This window comes from Oryctolagus cuniculus, chromosome 17 (genome assembly GCF_964237555.1).
Source record: "Oryctolagus cuniculus chromosome 17, mOryCun1.1, whole genome shotgun sequence".
Taxonomy (NCBI): Eukaryota; Metazoa; Chordata; class Mammalia; order Lagomorpha; family Leporidae; genus Oryctolagus; species Oryctolagus cuniculus.
Genome location: NC_091448.1, coordinates 26,286,770 through 26,306,107, shown reverse-complemented (window position 1 = coordinate 26,306,107; position 19,338 = coordinate 26,286,770). Strand labels below are relative to the sequence as shown.

Here is a 19,338-nt window from a genome sequence, read left to right as displayed (position 1 = left end):
CAGGGGTCCAAGGACTTGGGCCATCTTTTACTGCTTTCCCAGGCCATAGCAGAGAGCTGGGTCGGAAGTGAAGCTGGGACTTGAACCAGTGCCCACAGTGCCAGCCCCACCACCTCTGTTTTTGATTCCAGCTTCCCTAGGAGCCAGCAGGTGATGGCTCAAGTACTTGGGTCCCTCTCAGTCATGTGGGAGACCCTGCTTGAGTTCTGGGCTCCTGGCTTAGGCATGGCTGTTATGAGCATTCAGGAAGTGAACCAGCAAATGGAAGATCTGTCTCTGCCTTTCAAGTTTTTTTTTTTAATTGCCTTAAAAAAAGTCTCAATCATTTTTTTATGATCATAAATTAAATTTATATTCATTGCAAAGGAATTAGAAAAGAGATGTATGTATCGCAGAAAATGGCAGTCCCTTGTAACACCCCATCTCAGCAGTACTGCTTATGAGTGGTGCATAACCTTCCGGGCTTTCCTTCCATGTACGTGTCACGTGACAGTAATGACATTCACAACATTCCCTGCAACAGGCAGCACTCTCTCCCTGCTCCTTGTCTGCAGGTCACCCCTCTCTTTGTGATCATCACCATGTTCCCAAGCAGAGCCTGGGGCCTGGGCGTGGTGAGCTCCGTGCTCCCAGTCCCAGTGCGCTCTCCCCAGACCCCAGGGGGAAGACTTTCGTGTTTCAGCTTCTGGGAGTGGGGAGCAAGGCTTGTAGGGTCTCAGATACTCTGAACACGTTTTTCTCTTCGGAGCTTGAGGAGGGATCTGCCTGGAAGAGACCAGCACAGATGGGTAGAAAGTGGCCCTCCTCAAACTGACGGTGCTTCTTTGTCTGCTGTGACTTTGTCCCTCCAGAATCTAAGTCTGGCTCCCGCCCCCGCAAGCCACCACCCCGGAAGCATACTCGGTCCTGGGCTGTGCTGAAGCTGCTGCTGCTGCTGCTCCTGCTGTGTGTGGCAGGCGGGCTGGTTGCGTGCCGGGTGACGGAGCTGCAGCAGCAGCCCCTGTGCACCAGCGTGAACGCCATCTACGACAATGCCGTCCAGGGCCTGCGTCGCCACGAGATCCTCCAGTGGGTCCTGCAGACCGACTCCCAGCAGTGAGCTTGTCCTCAGCACCTGCTGCCTCCCAGCCTTGCAGCTTGGATTCCTATGGAATTGGGTTCTGCTGGACACAACCTCTTTTTAGCGTCAGACCTACCTGCCACCATCAAATGGCTGCTGATTGGTACCTGAGCCCTCCTCTTTGTAGGACTTCTGCGTTCCTTAGTCAGGGTCCCCTGGTGGAGTGAGGAGGTGGGAGGGGGACGGCTACCTGCATGCCTAAGGGAATGGGCTGAGGGCGGGAGAGAAAACAACATAGCCTTTTCTAGTTGTACAAAGCTGTGTAAAGGCAAGGCTCATTTCTACTAAACGGTCAGCTGTCACTACATTTATACTTTTGTATGTCACAAACCTTTTCTTTCATTCCTCCCTGGTCAATCAGGGCAGATCAGGAGGCAGTGCGTTAGAAGGGACTAGGGGAACACTACACTCAGCAAATGCAGCCTAAGTTGCAGGGCAGGGGGACATTTCTATTTTCTTAAGGACCTCAGACAGTCAAGCCCTTTTGTGACCACACACAAGCTAGCTGTGAAAGGGACTTCCTGACCACGTGGTCCAGTGTAATACTTGAAAACACGGAAACAGGCCTCCCGTGGCTTGCCTGCAGTCTCCCAGCTAGTGTGAAGTAGAATTGGACTCCTACTCAGTGCTATTTCTTTGTCACTTTGCCTCCTTTATAATATCCTCAGAGAACAGAACTCACATCAGAAGTGAGTATGTCTCAGCCGAAGTATAGACTTTCACGGCAGACGGATTCATCACTAACAGAAACATCACGCTATCGAGGCCTCCAGCAGCTCCTGTGGAGTCCTGCCCCAACATATGTGGTTTCCATTAAATGGTAACATCCGGGCTCCTTGCGTGAATTTTGGAGCATTAACTCTGATTACCAGTAGGCAAGGAAGCGGGTTTCTACAAAGCTACAGTGCCCTGACAGCTGTTAGTACTCAGTGTGACTAAATACCTCAGGGGCAGCCTGAGCACTTGGCTTTGTAGACGCTGAGGTCTAGAACTGCTTTAACTGAAGGGAACCAATGAAGGGAACCGGGCAGCGCCCTGGAGCTGCAGTGGCACACTAATGCCCAGCACACATCGGGCAGCACCGTCCCTTCTCGTCTACTACAGCAGCTTTCTCTCGCCTCCTTTGCCATCTTTTTACAACAGCTGGATGCAGGGATCAGAAATGACTGCCATGGTGCTCATTCACCAGAAACTCCCAACTGCAAGCATTTGGCCTCTCTCCGGAGGGAGCAAGAGCCTGCCAGCTCACAGAGGGCAGGGTCCAACTGCTCAGCCCCAGCGGCCCATCTTGATAGCACTGTCCTGATACTGCAAGAAAGGACTTTGTTCTCCTCTCCTCCAAGGACAGCTCTGCTGCGTAGGTCCACACCTTACTCAGAGTCACTACACATTCCTTTAGTCTTCCTCCACGCTCCAGAGCCATTGGTACAAATGCTTTATTGAAGCTAAACACGTTAATATGTAAGGTGAGATTAAGATAATACAAAAGTCAGCATAGTCATCAAACCCCTGTTCCTTGGCTGGTTGAGGCAGCTCAGTGGCTGAGCCTAGTCAAGCCAACCCACAGGCGACAGCTCACGCACGACTTCCAGAGTCCATGCCGATTCTTTTGGATTTCTATGATTATTAAATACGTGTCTGAATGGTCTGTGTGTGTTCCTTTGTGTCTTGAGGGCTGGCAGGGTGGTTTGTCCGTGGCAGCTGACTGGCCAGGAGAGGAACATTCAGTGTGAATGTCAATGCCAGGGCTGCAGCCTCTGCCCTGAGCTGACAGGGAAAGACACCAACAAGACCCAGGAGAGCCCACTGCAGGCCTCGTCGACTTGTGCACGTCCCAGAAGGCACTTCCAAGTCTTAATGGCAGTCAGGTCTTGTAGCTGGGGAGGTCAAAACCAGCTTTCCATCCTTGTCCCCAAGGGCTGGCATCAGTCGGCACTGTCTAAAGAGAGGTCTGGCTGCGAGGTGGTCATCTGAAGGTAGATCCGCCTGGCCAGCTCCGGCCCGACCCGGCGCGAGGTGGCTGTCACCCCTTCCCCACGGCGCACCTGGATGTCTGCCAGCAGATTCTGGCGTTCTTGCACCGAGACGCACCGCCGATATGCCTGAAAGCCACGATTGGCCTCTTACGACCCCGTCATCCATGATCATCCCTCATCCATGACTAGGGAGGACAGCAGGCATGGGCTGGGGCACGAGAACCTGCTCTCTCTCCGGGGGCCAGCCACTTGGATCTCAGCAGACCCACAGTGCTGACCTGCAAGGCATCCCTGGGCTCTCAATGCTGCGGTCAGTGGGACTCTAGGGCCCTGCTGAGACCTCGGGCACCTAGCAGGGACTCCGGAGTGGCGTACCTGAACCAGGAGCTGTGGGGAGGGGTAGGCATCCACAACAGCACTGGCCATTTCCAGGCTGACTCGGTTCAGCTGCTGAATCTGCCGCCTCCAGACCAGTGCAAGCCCCCTGCCAGAGCGGTCCACCTTCACCCCTCCAGCCCAGTCGCTCTCCAGGCAGAAGGAGAAGCTGCTCTCGTCTCGGAGCTTCCTGTAACAGGGCGGCGGCAGAGCTGTGGGCTGCCCGTTACTCCCCTACACCTGTCCCCTCCACAGGAACCGAGAGACCCCGCAGTGACTCAGGAGAGGGCCACCCTGTGTGTGTCCAGCCTGAGCCTCCAGCAGTTTGAGCGCGGACTTTGTTCCCAGGCACAGTGCTAGCTGCTGATTCCCCCAAAGGCGACATCTGGTCCTTTCCATTGGAAGAGAAGGGACCAGACCTTTGGCTTATGTTGAGGTTGGGCTCTGGTGCCCAGGGAGGCAGTGTACCACGGCAGCACAAGGGCCTGGATACCAGGCAATCTGGAGAATTTCTGGTTCTTCTAACTTGCTGGGAACTTGGGTAAGTCAAACTTCAGGCCTCAGTTCCCTGAGGTATAAAATAAGGGACTTGGAGAGGATTCTCTGAAGTCCCTTATCAATTTTAAATTCTGAATATAAACACTTTTTGAACCAAGTAGGCTTAAAAATGTCCTTTTAGGGCCAGCACCGTGGCTCACTTGGTTAATCCTCCGTCTGCGGCGCCAGCATCCCATATGGGCACCGGGTTCTAGTCCCGGTTGCTCCTCTTCCAGTCCGGCTCTCTGCTGTGTCCCAGGAGGGCAGTGGAGGATGGCCCAAGTGCTTGGGCCCTGCACCCGCATGGGAGACCAAGAGGAAGCAGCCATTTGGGGGGTGAACCAACGGAAGGAAGACCTTTGTCTCTGTCTCTTTCTCTCACTGTCTAACTCTGCCTAATAAAAAATAATTAAAAATGTCCTTTTAACATTGACTATAGGATTGCTAAATTGTGTTCAGACCTATGATGAGTTCTGGCTACTCGACCTATTGGTAACCTAGTGTCAACCTGTAGAAGGTGCACCTGCACTAAGCTAAGGAGACTATTTCAAGGATTGGGCTTGGCTCATCCCAGCAACGCCCCCAGCCTGAGGTCAGCTGCTTCTCAAGCTGGAGACCAGGGCTGACAGTGGAGTCTAGGGGAAAGGGACATTTTCCTTGGCTGCAAGAACCCTTGTAAAGGACAAGGCCCAGCACGGAGGCTGGCCCTGCTCGGGGCACTCACTTGAAGGGCGCCTCAGCCACAGCCTTTGTGAATGCGCAGGCGAAGTCGGCCAGCTCCTTCCAGTTCTGCACGATTCGAGCCTGGGCGTCTGTGTGCAGCTGCAGATCCACCAGTGCCTAGAAACCCCAAAGCAGCGATGGACTGCAAGGGTGCGGAGACCACTGGAAACCGCTCTCCTCTCACTGCTGGAGCTGCACCCAGCCCTCGGCTCCCTGTGTGGCCCCTTCTCACCTACTCGGTGTCAATGCAGACAGCAGCGTCCAGTGGCCACTTTGTTTTTTATCAGTTGCAAATCTGGTTAGGTGACCAGTGAGTACCCAGCCTGACTCAGGTGACAGTTCTTACCTCTTCCACGTCTACCCTGGACACCACGTGCCCTGTCTTGGCCTCCGGTTGTCTCTGCTGCTGCTTCTCCTTGGCCTGTTTGTGTCCTGCTCCCTGTTTCCTTCTCTTTGGTGGATTCTGGGGACTGAAGCAGAGGAGGAAATCCAAGAAAAGAGGCAGCTCCAGGCTGCGCTCTAGAAAAAGACGGGCAAGAAGACAGGACCAGGCATCCCCGGGGCTTTGCAGGACGCCGTGTTGCAGAGTAACTCAGATCTGGGTGAATAAACTCACTTCCATTGGCCCAACAGCGGCCCCCTGCTTTCCATGAAAAAAAAATTTACACTACTTACTTGAGAGGCAGAGGAAGAGACAAGAGCTCTCGTCTGCTGGTTTACCCCGCAAATGCATGCAACAGCCAGGACTGAGCAAGGCCAAAGCTAAGGACTCATTCCAGGTCTCTGACCTCTGTCTCCCGCGTGCTGCACGAGCAGGAAGCTGGAGCTAGCAGCAGGGCTGGGGCTTGAACCCAGACACAAGGATGTGGGATGTGGGCATCCCAACCTGCTAGGCCAATCACTTGCCCCATTAACACTAAATCTCCTGGGCAAACTCAAACCTGAAGAGTTTCTCCTGGTCCACGATCACCAGCGACAGAGCTTTCCCCGCTGTCCTTGCCGTGACATCAGCGACGAAGCCTCGAAGTGTTTGCTTCCCTTCCTCAGTGCTGCCTAGACTTCCCTGCAAGAGGGGCAGAACTAAAACCTGCTCCCAGGTGAGTCGGCCTCGGTCGCATGCTCGGCCCCCACCCCTCTGGTACTGCCCACCTGCTTAAAGTTGTGGACCATGGATACAAACGCCTCCGCCAGCAGCACCACCAGCACCATCGGCTCCTCCGCCCAGGCCTCTCCATCCTGCCAAAGGACCGGACACAGCGCGGCGAGGGAGGTGAGCGGCACAGAGCACCTGTCGGAGTGCCCCGGTCTGCTGTGTGGACAAACTTGCCCTTGACCCTTGTGCATCACCATTCTTAAACGCAGTCATGGTGGCAGGAGACAACCACCTGTGATCCCATCCCCCCTCAGACCTCACCGGTTTAACCCTGGGACACTGCATCTCAGGCTGGGTGACTAAACAAGGACCAGCAGCCAGTTGAAGGGGGTTGAGAAGCAACTGTTTTTCCCGCCACGCATTTGAGTAGGGGAATGGAGAGAAAGAAAACGTTTCCAAAGGATTGGAAAGAACACAAGTTTCTCTGGCTTTGAAGGCAGATGCTATGTGGGTGGCCCTTATACACACTAGGTTTTTATTATTGTTAACACTTATTTATTTGAAAGGCAGAGTTAGAGAGGGAGAAGAGAGAGACACACAGACAGCTAGATCCTCCATCCACTGGTTCAACTTCCCAGATGGCTAGAACAGCCAGAGCTGGGCCAGAAAGAAGCTTGGAGCCTGGAACCCCATCCAGGTCTCCCACGTGGATGGCTGGGGCCTCAGCACTCGGACTGTCTGCTGCTTTCCCAGGTGCAGCAGCCGGGGCTTAACCCACTGCACCACAATGCTGGCCCTAGACATGTGGGTTTTGTGTGATGAAGGTAAGAATCCCGAGGGGAACCTCAGTCTGAGAGCATCTCTGTGTCACAGCCAGTGCAGTCAGAACCAAGGCGCCCCAGGCCAGCAGCCCAACAGCGGCACAGGACACTGAGGTACCCGGGGAACAGGGCTTTTGTGGGAAGTTTTCTAGCTGGGTCCCTACAGGCAAAGGCAAGACCCATACCACAGCAAAGTGCAGGTGGGAGGAGCCCTGGGTCCCAGTGCCAGCTGTGACCCTGAACAAGACTTTTAACTTCTCTGGCCTGGCCCAGCCCCAGCCTTTGCGGCCATTTGGGGAATGGACCAGCAGATGGAAGATCTCTCTCCTTCTCTGTCTCTCCCTCTTTTTCTGGAACTCTGCCTTTCAGGTAAATAAATCTTTTTTTTTTTTTTCCTTTAAGATTTACTTATTTATCTGTAAGGCAGAAATACTGAGCGAGAAGGAGATCTTCCATCTGCTGGTTCACTTCCCAAAGGACCACAATGGCCCATTAAACCACAGGGCTGGCCCCAAAATAAATCTTAATTTAAAAAAAAAAAAGACAAAAAGAACTCCTAATGCTTCATCTCTAGACCCTTGAAAATAAGGGGCGGAGGATTCTGGATTCCCAGAGAAGTGGTTGGTCCAGGAACCGTGGTGACCTGGAGAGCCCGGGCTGGGGAGAACATTCATTCACTGTGTGCCTTCCACGTGCCAGTGCCAGGTCATCTCGAACTGGGGGGACAGAAAGGGATGTAACAGTGTCCTCATTTCAGACACGAGGCAGCTGAGGCACAAAGACATGCACTTGGGTGCCCAGGGTCACAGCAACACAGTCACGGAGGCCGCGGCCCCAGCCAAAGCCCAGTTGGAGAACCAGGAATTCTGTGCAGACGCTCACCCCTCGCCCCCTGCCCCCTCTGCTCTCTGCCTGAGGTTGTCTCCACAGGAGTCCTGAAATCCATAGGCCCGCTGACTCCCAGCTGGGTGTGACCAGCGGGGACCCCCAGGAGGGGACCCACGGGAAGGAAGTCAGGGCACGGGCTCACCTACAGCTCACTGCACCCCTCTATGGGAGAGCAAAGCTTCTCAGGTGGTCTCCCCTTCTGGATTCCATTACCCACCCCTCCCCCACCCCTTCAGGCCTAGGGATGGTGGCAGCTATGCCTCTGGTTCTTTTTCCACAAAGGACATTTGGCAATGCCTGGAGCCATTTTGGTTGTCACAGCTGGGAAGACAGCTACTGGCATCTAGTGGGTAACATCCCACAATGCACAGGACAGCCCCACCACACAGAGGCACCCGGTCTGAAACGTCAACCAAGCCGAGGTCGAGGACCCCAGAGCTGCGCTGTCCCCTCCCCTGTGGTTCCCTGGCACCCTGCCCACGCCTTGGAAAACAGTCCCAAAATTCCATCCTCCTCAAATCCCCCCGAGTGTGCCATCTGTTCTCCTGCTGGGGGCCCTGACAGCCTTTCAGAGGAAAGCGTGAAGGAGGAGAGGAGAGACATCAGCCAGAAAACTCTACCTCAGACGGCCCGGCCCTTCTCTTCCAGCTGAGGCTGCACGGCACGGCCTGCGCCTCGACCACACAGCGGCACTCCATGGACTGCAGCGCGCCCAGGAGCTGGCCCCCGCCTTCCGTCTGCAGAAGCTCTGCAACAGATGGGAAAGGACCGTTAGTGGGTGGTCCGGAGAGCCATCCCCCGGCTCCAGGCGAAGCCGGCCGCCCGCAGGACCTGGATCTAGCACCACGACGATGTGCTTCAAGCACTCCTCTGGCCTTGGCGCCTTCAGCCTGCCAGCTGGCGCTTCCTTCTTCCGTCTCTGCTGTCTCGGGGGGCTTTCCTTCCGGCTCGCTTGCCCCTGCTGCCGCCATCCCCGCACCTTCTGACCACGCGTGGCTGTCTTCTGAGGTGGGGGGATGTCAAGATTTGCTTTGGTCACTGTCAAGCTGTCGCTCTCGAGGGGACACGAGGAGCGGTAGGCTGCAGGCTGACGGCAAGGGCTGTCCAAGATAGGGTCCCTGCCACTCGGTGCGTTCCTCCCTGAGGATCCGTGGAGGACAGCAGGGATGTTGGGGATCCGGTCACAGGATGCTCCTTCATTACTCTCATGATCCAAGACGCTTCTAATTGCAGAGCTTGAGTCTTCAGGGCTCAGCTGCTTGTGGGTCAAAAACTTACATGTGAGTCTCTCGGCCAAGGGGATGAACTCCTCTTCGTCCTCACTTCCACTGCTCAGTACCGGGACTGGCTCTGCGTGTGGGAGCGCCTCCTCTGTGTCTGGGTCAGGGGATGGACCTATTGGCTCTGGTGATGGTGGACAGGAGCCCTCGGAATCTGAGCTGACAACCACTATGACCTTCTCCTGCCTCTTCTTGGTTGAAAATGATTCCTTCTTCAGAAAGGCGAACGTGGGTAACTCTTCGGATTCACTCCCACTGGATTCTAGTGACAGTGGTGACTTTAGAGCCATCAACACGTGCTATTTGAATGAATTCCCTATAAGGGAAAAGAGAGGTGACAGAGACTGTAGCATCCAATTCTGTACACTAGATACAGCCAAGCTTTTTGAAATATGAGCAGAGAAAGAGGACATCCCTACCGTATCCTGTCTGGAACCCCGAACAGCAACATCTGTGGTCTAACAGGAGCCTTCCTCAAATCTTTTCTGTCTAGGCGAGGTTTAAATAAAGTAGGGGGGCCGGCACTGCAGTATAGCAGATAGGGCCACCACCTGCAGTGCTGGCATCCCATTGGGTGCTGCTTCAAGTCCTGGCTGTTCCAATTCCAACTCAGCTCTCTGCTGTGGCCTAGGAAAGCAGTAGAAGTGGCCCAAGTCCTTGGGCCCCTATACCTGTGTGGGAGACCCAGAAGCTCCTGGCTTCAGATCAGCCTAGCTCTCTGGTTGTGCTGCCATCTGGGAAGTGGACCAGCGGATAGAGGACCTCTCTCTCTCTCTCTCTCTCTGCCTCTCTGTAACTCTGCCTTTCAAATAAATAAATAAATCTTAAAAAGCAGGGATAATATTATAATTTTCACTGGATAGTAACAACACTCATCACCACCCTCTAGACCTCTCCATTTGAAATGGTGCTGTGGCCTAGCAGTTTAAGCTGCTGTCTGCAGTGTCAGCATCCCATGTGGGTGCTGGTTGGAGTCCCAGCTGCTCCACTTCCGATCCAGCTCTCTCCTATGGCCTGGGAAAGCAGCAGAGGATGGCCCAAGTCCTGCATGGGAGACCCAGAAGAAGCTCCAGGCTCCTGGCTTCAGATCAACCTGTCTCCGGCTTTTGCAGCCATTTAGGGAGTGAACCAACAGATGGAAGACTTCTCTCTGCTTCTGCCTCTCTGTGACTGTACTTCTCAAATAAATAAATCTTTCAAAAAAATTCATCTTTTTAAGTGTACAGCCCAACAGTTTTAATATATTTAGTGTTGTGCAACTACCACTGCTAATGCCAGAACATTTCTATGACTTCAGAAGTCATTAAGCTATCATCGTCCATCCTCCTCCCCCCAGCCCCTGGCAACCACAGATTTACCATGGCTCTATGGGTCTGCCCATGCTGGATACTGCATATCCAGAGGAATCACACACTATGTGGCTCTTTCCCTTTTATGTTTGGGAGTTTCATCTGTGTCGCAGTATGGGCCAGTACTTTATTGCTTTTCATGGCTGAATATTCCAACGTGTGGCTCTACCACATTTTGCTTATGCATCACTTAAGGGGCGTTTGGTTTGTTTCTATTTTTGGTCACTATGAATAACGCGGTTATGAACATCGAGGTACAAGTTTTTATGTGGGCATATTTTCAATTCTCTTGCATATAAACTGAGGACTGGACTAGCTGGGTCATATGCAAGCCTCCTTTCTCGAACAAAAACTTACTGACCCTGGGTGAGCCAGCTAATCCTCGGCCTGTTTCTCCCTTGGTACAACAGGGATAGCAATACCGCCTTTGTAAGGCCGTGAGAATTAACGCATTACCGCGCTTAGGACGGTGTCTGGCACTTTAAAGACAAGGGAGGGGGTCTCATCCGTGTCCCGCAGCGGGATCTCGGTTGACTCCTGCAAAATGAGCCACTCGGAGAAGCAGACCCCTGCCCGGCACGCTCCGCGCCTCCCAGGTCAGCCGTCAGGGCGGAGGACCCCGACGCCCTGGCCACCAAGCTCCCGCGCAGCGGCGCTCTGGAAGACAGCCTTGGCCGGTGAAGTCCGACACCCCGGACGCTCACCTGTACCTCCTCGCGCCACTCATTCAACCGCCGCACCGGACCCGGAAGTAGATCTCCCGGTAGCGGAAGCAGCCTTTCGAGACCGGAAGCGATTGTAAGGCAAACATGGCGTCGGCGGCGCTGGCCCTGAGGACGCGGGCGGCCGGTAATGGGACAATGTAGTCGTTGCGGAGAGATCTGGCAGGGGACCCGGGAGGTGGCAGCCAGCCCCCGCGGAGGTCCCTGGGTGCGGGATTGGGGAGTTCTGTGGCACGCCCGGTTGGAGTGGCGGCGGTGGCCGGTCACGTGCCGTATCTTGGGCGGAGCCGCGGGCTTGGGGAGTATCTGGGGAGCATTCGGCCCTCCCCTGCGTGTGGATTTCTCGCTTCTCTGGCTGTTGGTGACGTGGGCACGCCGCATTGCCTCGCTGGGCTTGCGTGGATCCCTTCATGTGTAAGAAGGAGCAGTAATATTGACACGTTGGACTTCAGAACGTTCATCTGTTCATTCAACATGTTGAGATCTAATTTGGTGCCGGACACCGGTGGGTGTTCGAAGTACCAGCGGAAAACGTGAAGACATGGTCTCCACCCTCCCGATGGCCCTTTCTAGTTTTCATTTTTTATTTATCTAGCCGGTAAATAAGCATACATATATATGACAGTTGTAAATTGTGATCGGTGCTAAGAACGTGTTTGTGTGTGTGTGTGTGTGTTTTACATTGGTCAGGAAGGCCCTAGCAGCTGATAACACCTAAAGACCTAAAAGGCCGAGACCTGTAGGAACCAGAGAATGACTTGATCCAGCTTTACATATTTGTTAAGGATTTATTTTTACTTATTTTGAAAGAGTTAACAGAGAGCAAGATCTTCCATCCACTGGTTCACTCCACACATGGCCACAATGGCCAGGGCTGAGCCAGGCTGAAGCCAGGAGCCTGGGTGACAGGGGCCCAAATACCTGGACCATCCTTCACTGCTTTCCTAGGCCATGAGCAGGGAGCTGGATCAGAAGTGGAGCGGCCGGATGGCACCCATATAGGATGCAGGCATTGCAGATGGCAGCTTTACCCACTTGGACACAACACTGGCCCCCAGTTTCACATTCTGAGAAACTATTGTGTTTATGTAACTAAGGGAGTTTTGGTAGAAATGAGGTAACCAGATGGGAAGCTGTCATATGTTGAGAGATGGTTTAGCCAAGATGGTGGTGGCCCTGAACTTGGAGGAAATGAGTGGACTTGAGATCCAGAGCTGCCGGTGCACTGGATATGTGGAGGAAGCCTGCAGGGACTCCTTGGTCTCTGAGCAGCTGGGTAGATTGTGGAGTGATTTATGTTGAGGAAGAGGATGGGAAGTACGGGTTAAGAGCGAAGATTTGTGAATGAGATAATATAGAAAAAGCAAAAGGCCAGTTCCCAAGTTAAGTAAATGAATGGATGTTTAAAGTTTTGTTTTTTTTTTTTATGATTTATTTTATTTATTTGAAAGGCAGAGCTACAGAGAGAAAGAGATCTTCTACCCGCTGGTTCACTCCCCAAATGGCTGCCATGACCAGGTCTGGGCCAGGCTGAAGCCAGTAGCCAGGAACTTCTTCCTGGTCTCCCACATGGGTGCAAGGGCCCAAGCACTTGGGCCATCTTCTGCTGTTTTCCCAAGCACGTAGGCAGGGAGCTGGATCAGAAGTGGAACAGCCAGGACTCTAACTGGCACCCATATGGGATGCTGGCATCTCAGGCGGTGGCTTTAGCGGCTTCTCCACAGCGCCAGCCCCTGTGCTAGGCCTTTAGCATGCTGTCTCTGGCCCTTTGTCCCAGCTCATCTCTTCTCATGAAAATTGCAGAAACATAGGCTTTGGGAACTCTGAATTTACATGCACCACAGATCTACAAGGCCTCTCTAAGATGCTATCCTGGTCCTTAAACCATGACTGTCTCAGCAGACCCAGGGGCAAGACCTGCCAGCCAAGGCCAGTCATACAGCAAGGACTTCCATCTGAGTTAAAATGAACTTTAGTTCACTTTCCTTTTTTAAAATAAATGCCACTGAACACTTTGGAACAAGTCTGGAGAGGTGAGATAACAAGGACATTGTGTTGGTCTTGGTTGGATCTCTAATGGACTTTTTTTTTTAGATTTGTTTGTTTGTTTGAAAGGCAGAGGAGAGACAGAGAGAGCTTCCATCCTCTGGTTCACTCCCCAAGTGCCCGCAACAGCTGGTGATGGGCCATGCTGGAACCAGGAGCCAGGATTTCCACCCAGGTCTCCTACGTGGGTGGCAGAAATTCAAGTGCTTGGGCCTTGGTCTGCTTTCCAGACGCACTGGCGGGATGCTGGATGGGAAGTGGAGGAGCCGGACTCAGTGCCGCGGTTCTAATAAGGGATGCAGGCGTCCTAAGTGCAGCTTTACCCACTGCACCACAACTGCTACCACTTGATGGACTTTGGGAAGAAAGGGTGTTGCTTTTGAAACGGCTGGGAGCCACCCCCGGACCCAGTGCGCCTTAAATATCCAATCCATCTGTGAGATGAGCAGATAGGAAAGGCAGTGGTGGTGCGGCTGAGGCGGAGCCCCTCTCCGGTGTGACCTGGGGCAGTGAGGCTGCGAGGCGGGCAGCAGCGCCCTGTCCCCTCGCTGGCCTCTCCCGCGCTGTGGTGTTTCTCTCCTCAGCAGGACTGAACGGGTCAGGGCCCAGAGCACATGATGTTTGCTCGCGTTTCCATTTCACTGCCCCCACCCCCCTCATGCAGTGCGTATGGCCTGCACAGGAAGGAATGAGTTGACCCCTGCCTTGAGAAAAGCACAAGGCCTTCCCGCACACTCAGGGAGTATTTGTGTTCTCCTCACACGTCTGTCTCGGCTCCCCCCGCCTCTCAGCTTAGCAAGTGGTCCGCTGAGGCCTAGGAAAGGTCCCTGAGAGCCTCCCTGAGCGAAGTTTCTGTTTCCTCTGCAGTTACAGCCCTGCTGAGCCCCTCCCCGGCTGCCGCGCTCGCTGTCAGATACGCATCCAAGAAGACAGGCGGCAGCTCTAAAAACCTCGGTGGCAAGGCCCCAGGCAAGCGCTTTGGCATCAAGAAGCTTGAAGGTGAGGCTGTGTCTTGGCTTCTGTTCCCAGCTGCACCTGAGCCTGGGAAGCCCCCAGGGTGTCGAGTCCTGTCCTCTCCTCTCAGCTCGCCGCACCATGCAGATTCAAGGGGCACAGAAGACCTGAGGAGGCGTGCGCATGTGCAGCCCTCAGCCGTGCAACTAGAGAGGAGACTGCTGGGTGGGGCTGGGCGCTGCCGTGTCGGACCGTCTGGGAGCAGTGTGGGGACGGGGGCAGGCTGCGAGGCTGGTGTGCAGCATTTGAGCCGTCTGCTTTCTGGGCAGTGGACCGTGCTGCTGTGGTCACCGGGGCCGAGAGTCAGCACACTTGGGGCTTCTCTTCCAGGTCACTACGTGCATGCTGGCAACATCCTTGGGACTCAGCGCCAGTTCCGCTGGCACCCAGGCGCCCACGTGAGTTGCTCTGTGGCTCCCCACTTTTCCTAAGACCTCCTCTGCCTGCCCCTAAACACGGGAATAACAATGGCAGCTGCCTTTGTTGTATGCAAGCAGTGTTGATTCCTCTGCCTACTTACCTCAGTTCTCTGCCGTGTGCCTCAGAAGTGGCTATCATCTCCATTTTACAACATGGTGACATTTCAGAGACCTGGAGAGTGACAAGGCCCAGGTAACAGCTAGGGTTTACCCAACGTTACATCCTGTGTCTCATTTTCTCCTGGATGGGAAATAGAAGTGGGTTCTATAATGTGATGTGCAGAGGCCGGTGCTGTGGTGTAGTGGGTAAGGCTGCTGCCTGCGATGCCACCATCTCATAGGTACCGGTTGGAGTCCCAGCTGCTCCGCTTCCCTTCCAGCTCCCTGCTGATGGGCCTGGGAAAGCAGCAGAAGGTGGCTCAAGTGCTTGGGCCCCTGCACCCATATGACAGACCCAGAACAAGCTCCTGGATCCTGGCTCCTGGCTTCTGACCGGCCCAGCTCTGGCTGTTGTGGCCATTTGGGGAGTGAACCAGTAGATGGAATATTTTTCTCTGTCTCTGAGTTTCAAATAAATAAACAAATACATGTGTAAGAAAAACAGTAATGTGCAGAGCAGCTGGAGCTGCCTGAGGACTGAGAAACAGGGCCTGAGCTGGAGCAGTCTTCTGAAGATGTTCCTGCGGGCGTTGTGTGTCTGTATAGTCTATTTGATAGAGTAGACATTTCTCTCTTTATGACTCCTTTTGAGAAAGGAATTTTCAATTATACTTGAATCAAATGCAATAAATATTTCCTCCTCTAACTACAACGCAAAGCGCAGTGCTGTGGGGGCTTCCTGTCCTCTCTGATACAGCGTCAGCCTGCTGTTCTTGTTTCTTCTTTCTGAGCCTCAGTTCTTGGAGGCCAGGGTGCATAGTGATTGAAGATTTTTTTGAGTCTAGGGAAACTAACTTCAGTGTATTCATTTTTCCTTATTTCTGAAAATTCTTCCTTTGCATAAATGTATTAGATGGTTGAGAGATAACTTGAATTTAATAAAAATAGAACTCAGTATGTGCCAGAAATCAGGTCCTACCGGGAAGAGGTTTCCGTTTCAGCAAGTTGGGATTCCTTTATGAGTGGGACAGTTCTTTGTTAGGACAAAATGACAGAATTGTACTATCTGCTTCATGTAGTTTATTTTTAAAATATTTATTTGAAAGGCAGAGTGACAGAGAACCTTCTATCTATCTGCAGGTTCACTCCCCAAATGGCCAGAACAGCCAGGGCTGGGCTCAGCCAGAGCCAGGAACCTAGAACTCCATTCAGGTCTCCCACATGGGTGGCAGGGCTCAGATACTTGGGCCATTATTCAGAGTCTTCCTAGGTGCATTTGCAAAACGCCGGAACGGGAGTGAAGCAGCTGGGATTTGAACCTGCATTCTGATATGGGATGCCTGCATTGAAAGTGGTAGCTTAACCACTGCACCGCAGCACCAGCCCCCGCTTCACATATTTTATTTATTTTTTCAGGATTTATTTATTTATTTGAGAGGTAGAGTTACAGAGAGAGAGACAGAGACAGAGAGAAAGATTTTCCATCCACTGGTTCACTCTCCAAGTAGCTGCAGTGGCTGGGGCTGGGCTGATCTGAAGCCAGGAGCCAGGAGCTTCTTCCGGGTGCAGGGGCCCAAGCACTTGGGTCATCTTTCACCGCTTTCCCAGGGCATAGCAGAGAGCTGGATTGAAAGAGGAGCAGCCGGGACTTGAACCAGCACTCATATGGGATGCTGGCACCACAGGCAGAGGCTTAGCCTACTGCACCACAATGCTGGCCCCCACGTATTTTAAAGATTTGTTTAGTTTCCTTTATAGTTATTTCTCCCCTCACCCCTTTTTGGTAATTTTACTAGACACAAAAAAGTTGTTAGTAATCCGTAATTATTTCAAAGATATTAATTTGGATGTGAATTGGTTATATATGTAGTAGCTTTTATCTTCTACAACTTGAAAGATATTAGATGTATAGCTTTAACTCTTGACATGTGCTAAAACAACAGCAGCAGTAAAAGCTAAAGTTCTGAACTAGGTGGCATTCTTTCGGTTAGCAGCCAAACATGCTAGCCAGCTGCACCAGAGGGAGGCAGGCTTGGTGGTATTTTAAGCTCTCTGATTGTTAACTCATTTAACCTCAAGATGACCCTATAAAGTAGTTAATATAGTTTTTAAAATATTTATTAATTAATTTATTTGAAAGGCAGAGTTAGAGAGAGAGAGAGAGACAAGAAATTTTCATGTGCTGGTTCACTCCTGAAATGGTTACAACAGTCACAGTTAGGTCAGGCTGAAGCCAGGAGCCAGGAACTCCATCCAGGTCTTCCACGTGGGTGCAGGGGCCCAAAGACTTGGACCATCATCCGCTGCTTTCCCAGGTGCATTAGCAGGGAGCTGGTTGGAAGTGAAGCATTTTAATTGGAGAGACATAAAGTAGTGCTGGACTGCCTGGGTGAAAATTGCCACAGATCCAATCTCGAGTTCTAAAAGCAGAAAACTGAAATACGTAGAGTTTAAAGACTGCATATAAGGGGACTGGTGTTATGACAATAGCAGGTAGGGCCAGCAGCTGCAATGCCAGCATCCCATATGGGTGCCGGTTGATATCCTGGCTGCTCCACTTCCAATCCAGCTCCCTGCTAATGGCCAGGGAAAAGCAGCAGCAGATGTCCTAAGTGCTTGGGCCCTGCTGCCCACATGGAAGACCTGGAAGAAACTCCTGACCTCTGGCTTCTGCCTGACTCAGCCTCAGCTGTTGTGGCCATGTGGGAAGCAAACCAGTGGACAGAAGATCTCTCTCTGTCTCTCCTTCTCTCTCTGTAACTCTGACTTTCAAACACATTTAAAAAGAAAAATCTAAAAAACAGAAACCACATATACAATGCACATTGACTTGCCCGCTTCAGTCATGTGAAAACGGGGTTGGAAACAGTCCCTATTTCACAAGGTAAAGATTAAATGGGTTAGCTTATATAAAAGGCTTGCAACAGTGCTTATACATGGTAAGCACTGTACTCATACAGGTATTAGCTAATGTCATTATTTTATTAGCATAGGTATTCATATAACTTTCATCTATGCTTTTTTTTAAAAAAAGATTTATTTATTTGAGAGTCAGAGTTACAGACAGAGGGAGAGTCAGAGAGAGGTCTTCCATCCACTGGTTCACTCCCTAAATGACCACAATGGCCAGAGCTGGGCCAATCTGAAGTTAGGAGCCAGGAGCTTCTTCCAGGTCTCCCATGTGAGTGTCACTGGCCCAGCATTTGGCCATCTTCCATTGCTTTCCTAGGCCATTAGCAGAGAGTTGGATTGGAAGTAGAGTAGCTGGGACTAGAACCAGCGCCCATATGGGATGCTGATGTCACAGTTTGAGGCTTAACGTACTATGCCACAGCACTGACCCCAATCTGTGCTTTCTATGGGACCTAAACTTCATGTAAATGCAAGTGTGTATCAAACTAGTGTTTAATATGACAGTTCTAGTGTGTTCCAAATTTTTCTTTTTTTTTTTTTTTGAGAGAGAAAGCGTGCTCTCATCCACTATTTGCTCCCCAGATACCCAGAACCTGTGGGCCTGAGCCAGGAGTGGGCAGTTTACATTGCGTGATCCTGGGCAAGTTACTGTACCTCAGTGTTTTCATTTGCAAAATAGGGACAGTATGAACTACTTTAGGGGGCGGCATCGTGCTGCAGCAGGTTAGGCCACCCCTTATGAGTGCTGGTCTCTGGTTGATCCAGGTCTTCGGTGTGGCTGACAGGAACCCAGTCACTTGAGCTCTCACTGCTGCCTTCCAGGCTCTGTCCTGGTGGGAAAATGGAATGCGGAGCCAGAGGAGGGCATCACACCCAGGCTGTATGAGAGGGATGCGAGCTTCCTGGCTGGCAGCTTCATCGCCAGGCCGCTGCCCGTCCCTAGTGTTAATGTTCTAAGTCTGCATAAAGTAAGCACCAGAGGCAGGGATTGAGGCTGTCTTCCTGGGCCTGGTTTTCTTTCTCTTCTTCTTTTTTTTTTTTTTTTTAGATATTTTATTTATTTATCTGAGAGGTAGAGAGAAAGGTCTTCCATCCACTGGGTCACTCCCCAAATGGCCACAACCAGAGCTGAGCCAATCTGAAACCAGGAGCCAGGAGCTTCTTTGGGTCTCCCATGCAGGTGTGAGGGCCCAAGCACTTGGGCCGTCTTCCACTGCTTTCCCAGGCCATAAGCAGAGATCAGAATGGTGCAGCTGGGACATGAACTGTTGCCCATATGGGATGCCGGTGCCACAGGCAGAGCCTTACCCTCCTACACCACAGCGCTGGTCGGGCCTGGTTTTGAAGCTTTTGACTGGCTGCATAGACATGGCTGCCGGCATCAGCCCTCTGGGACTGAGCAGACACCTGGACAAGGAAGTGCCAGGCAGTGGGAAAGGGAACCTGAGATGGAGCCCTCTGAACCCCACCCCTCCCCGGTCCAGGGCGATCCTGTGGGAGATGTCGTGAAGCCCGTGGTGGCCCACCCGGCTCCCCATCAGCTGATGGGGTCTGTGTGTTGCAGGTGGGGCTGGGGAAGAAGAAGTGCCTGTACGCGTTGGAGGAAGGGATAGTCCGCTACACCAAGGAGGTCTACGTGCCCAACCCCAGCAACTCGGAGGCCGTGGATCTGGTCACCAGGCTGCCCAGGGGGGCTGTGCTCTATAAGACTTTTGTCCATGTGGTTCCTGCCAAGCCCGAGGGCACCTTTAAACTGGTAGCCATGCTCTGAAGTCTGGCCGAGGCCACTGGACAGAGACTGAAGCTCAGGTGTCAAGGCAACAGCAGAAGGCAACAGCTGGGGTGACTACAAAGTCTCCCCGGAAGAGGCCTGCCAGCTGGTGACTGAAACCCTTTGGGGCCAGAGACAGAGTGAGCTGGAGTCGTGGCCTGCAAGCTTGAAATAAACCCTGAAGGAGCTGTT

The 19,338-nt window shown here is 52.6% G+C and overlaps 3 protein-coding genes across 7 annotated transcripts in view; 2 read left to right on the top strand and 1 right to left on the bottom strand.

Moving 5' to 3' along the window:
• Positions 1 to 2,768, top strand: part of LRRC59 (leucine rich repeat containing 59) — a 16,619-nt gene extending 13,851 nt beyond the window's left edge. Inside the window, exon 7 of the mRNA XM_002719292.5 lies at positions 852 to 2,768. Within this exon, the coding sequence (XP_002719338.1) occupies positions 852 to 1,099 (248 nt within the window). The 3' untranslated portion in view covers positions 1,100 to 2,768. The remainder of the gene's footprint in view (positions 1 to 851) is intronic.
• On the bottom strand, positions 2,539 to 10,988 carry EME1 (essential meiotic structure-specific endonuclease 1). Of its 4 annotated transcripts, none has more exons than XM_008271302.4 (9): positions 10,867 to 10,988; positions 8,365 to 9,129; positions 8,154 to 8,281; positions 5,881 to 5,967; positions 5,673 to 5,794; positions 5,078 to 5,201; positions 4,733 to 4,848; positions 3,472 to 3,661; positions 2,539 to 3,222 (listed from the first exon to the last, which is right to left on the bottom strand). In XM_008271302.4, the coding sequence occupies exons 2-9, from the start codon at positions 9,101 to 9,103 to the stop codon at positions 3,046 to 3,048; spliced, it is 1,683 nt and encodes a 560-aa protein (XP_008269524.2). In that variant the 5' UTR covers positions 9,104 to 9,129; positions 10,867 to 10,988; the 3' UTR covers positions 2,539 to 3,045. The 4 variants fall into 4 exon arrangements, with proteins under 4 accessions (XP_008269524.2, XP_051681515.2, XP_051681517.2 ...); XM_051825555.2 differs by lacking the exon at positions 10,867 to 10,988 and adding an exon at positions 10,619 to 10,742; XM_051825557.2 differs by lacking the exon at positions 10,867 to 10,988 and adding an exon at positions 10,172 to 10,195.
• On the top strand, positions 10,891 to 19,338 carry MRPL27 (mitochondrial ribosomal protein L27). 2 transcript variants are annotated; one of them, XM_002719295.5, is made up of 4 exons: positions 10,891 to 11,011; positions 13,798 to 13,929; positions 14,275 to 14,342; positions 18,940 to 19,338. In XM_002719295.5, exons 1-4 carry the CDS (start codon positions 10,972 to 10,974, stop codon positions 19,144 to 19,146), a joined length of 447 nt encoding a protein of 148 aa, XP_002719341.3. In that variant the 5' UTR covers positions 10,891 to 10,971; the 3' UTR covers positions 19,147 to 19,338. The 2 variants fall into 2 exon arrangements, with proteins under 2 accessions (XP_002719341.3, XP_051681519.2); XM_051825559.2 differs by having other exon boundaries at positions 10,989 to 11,298.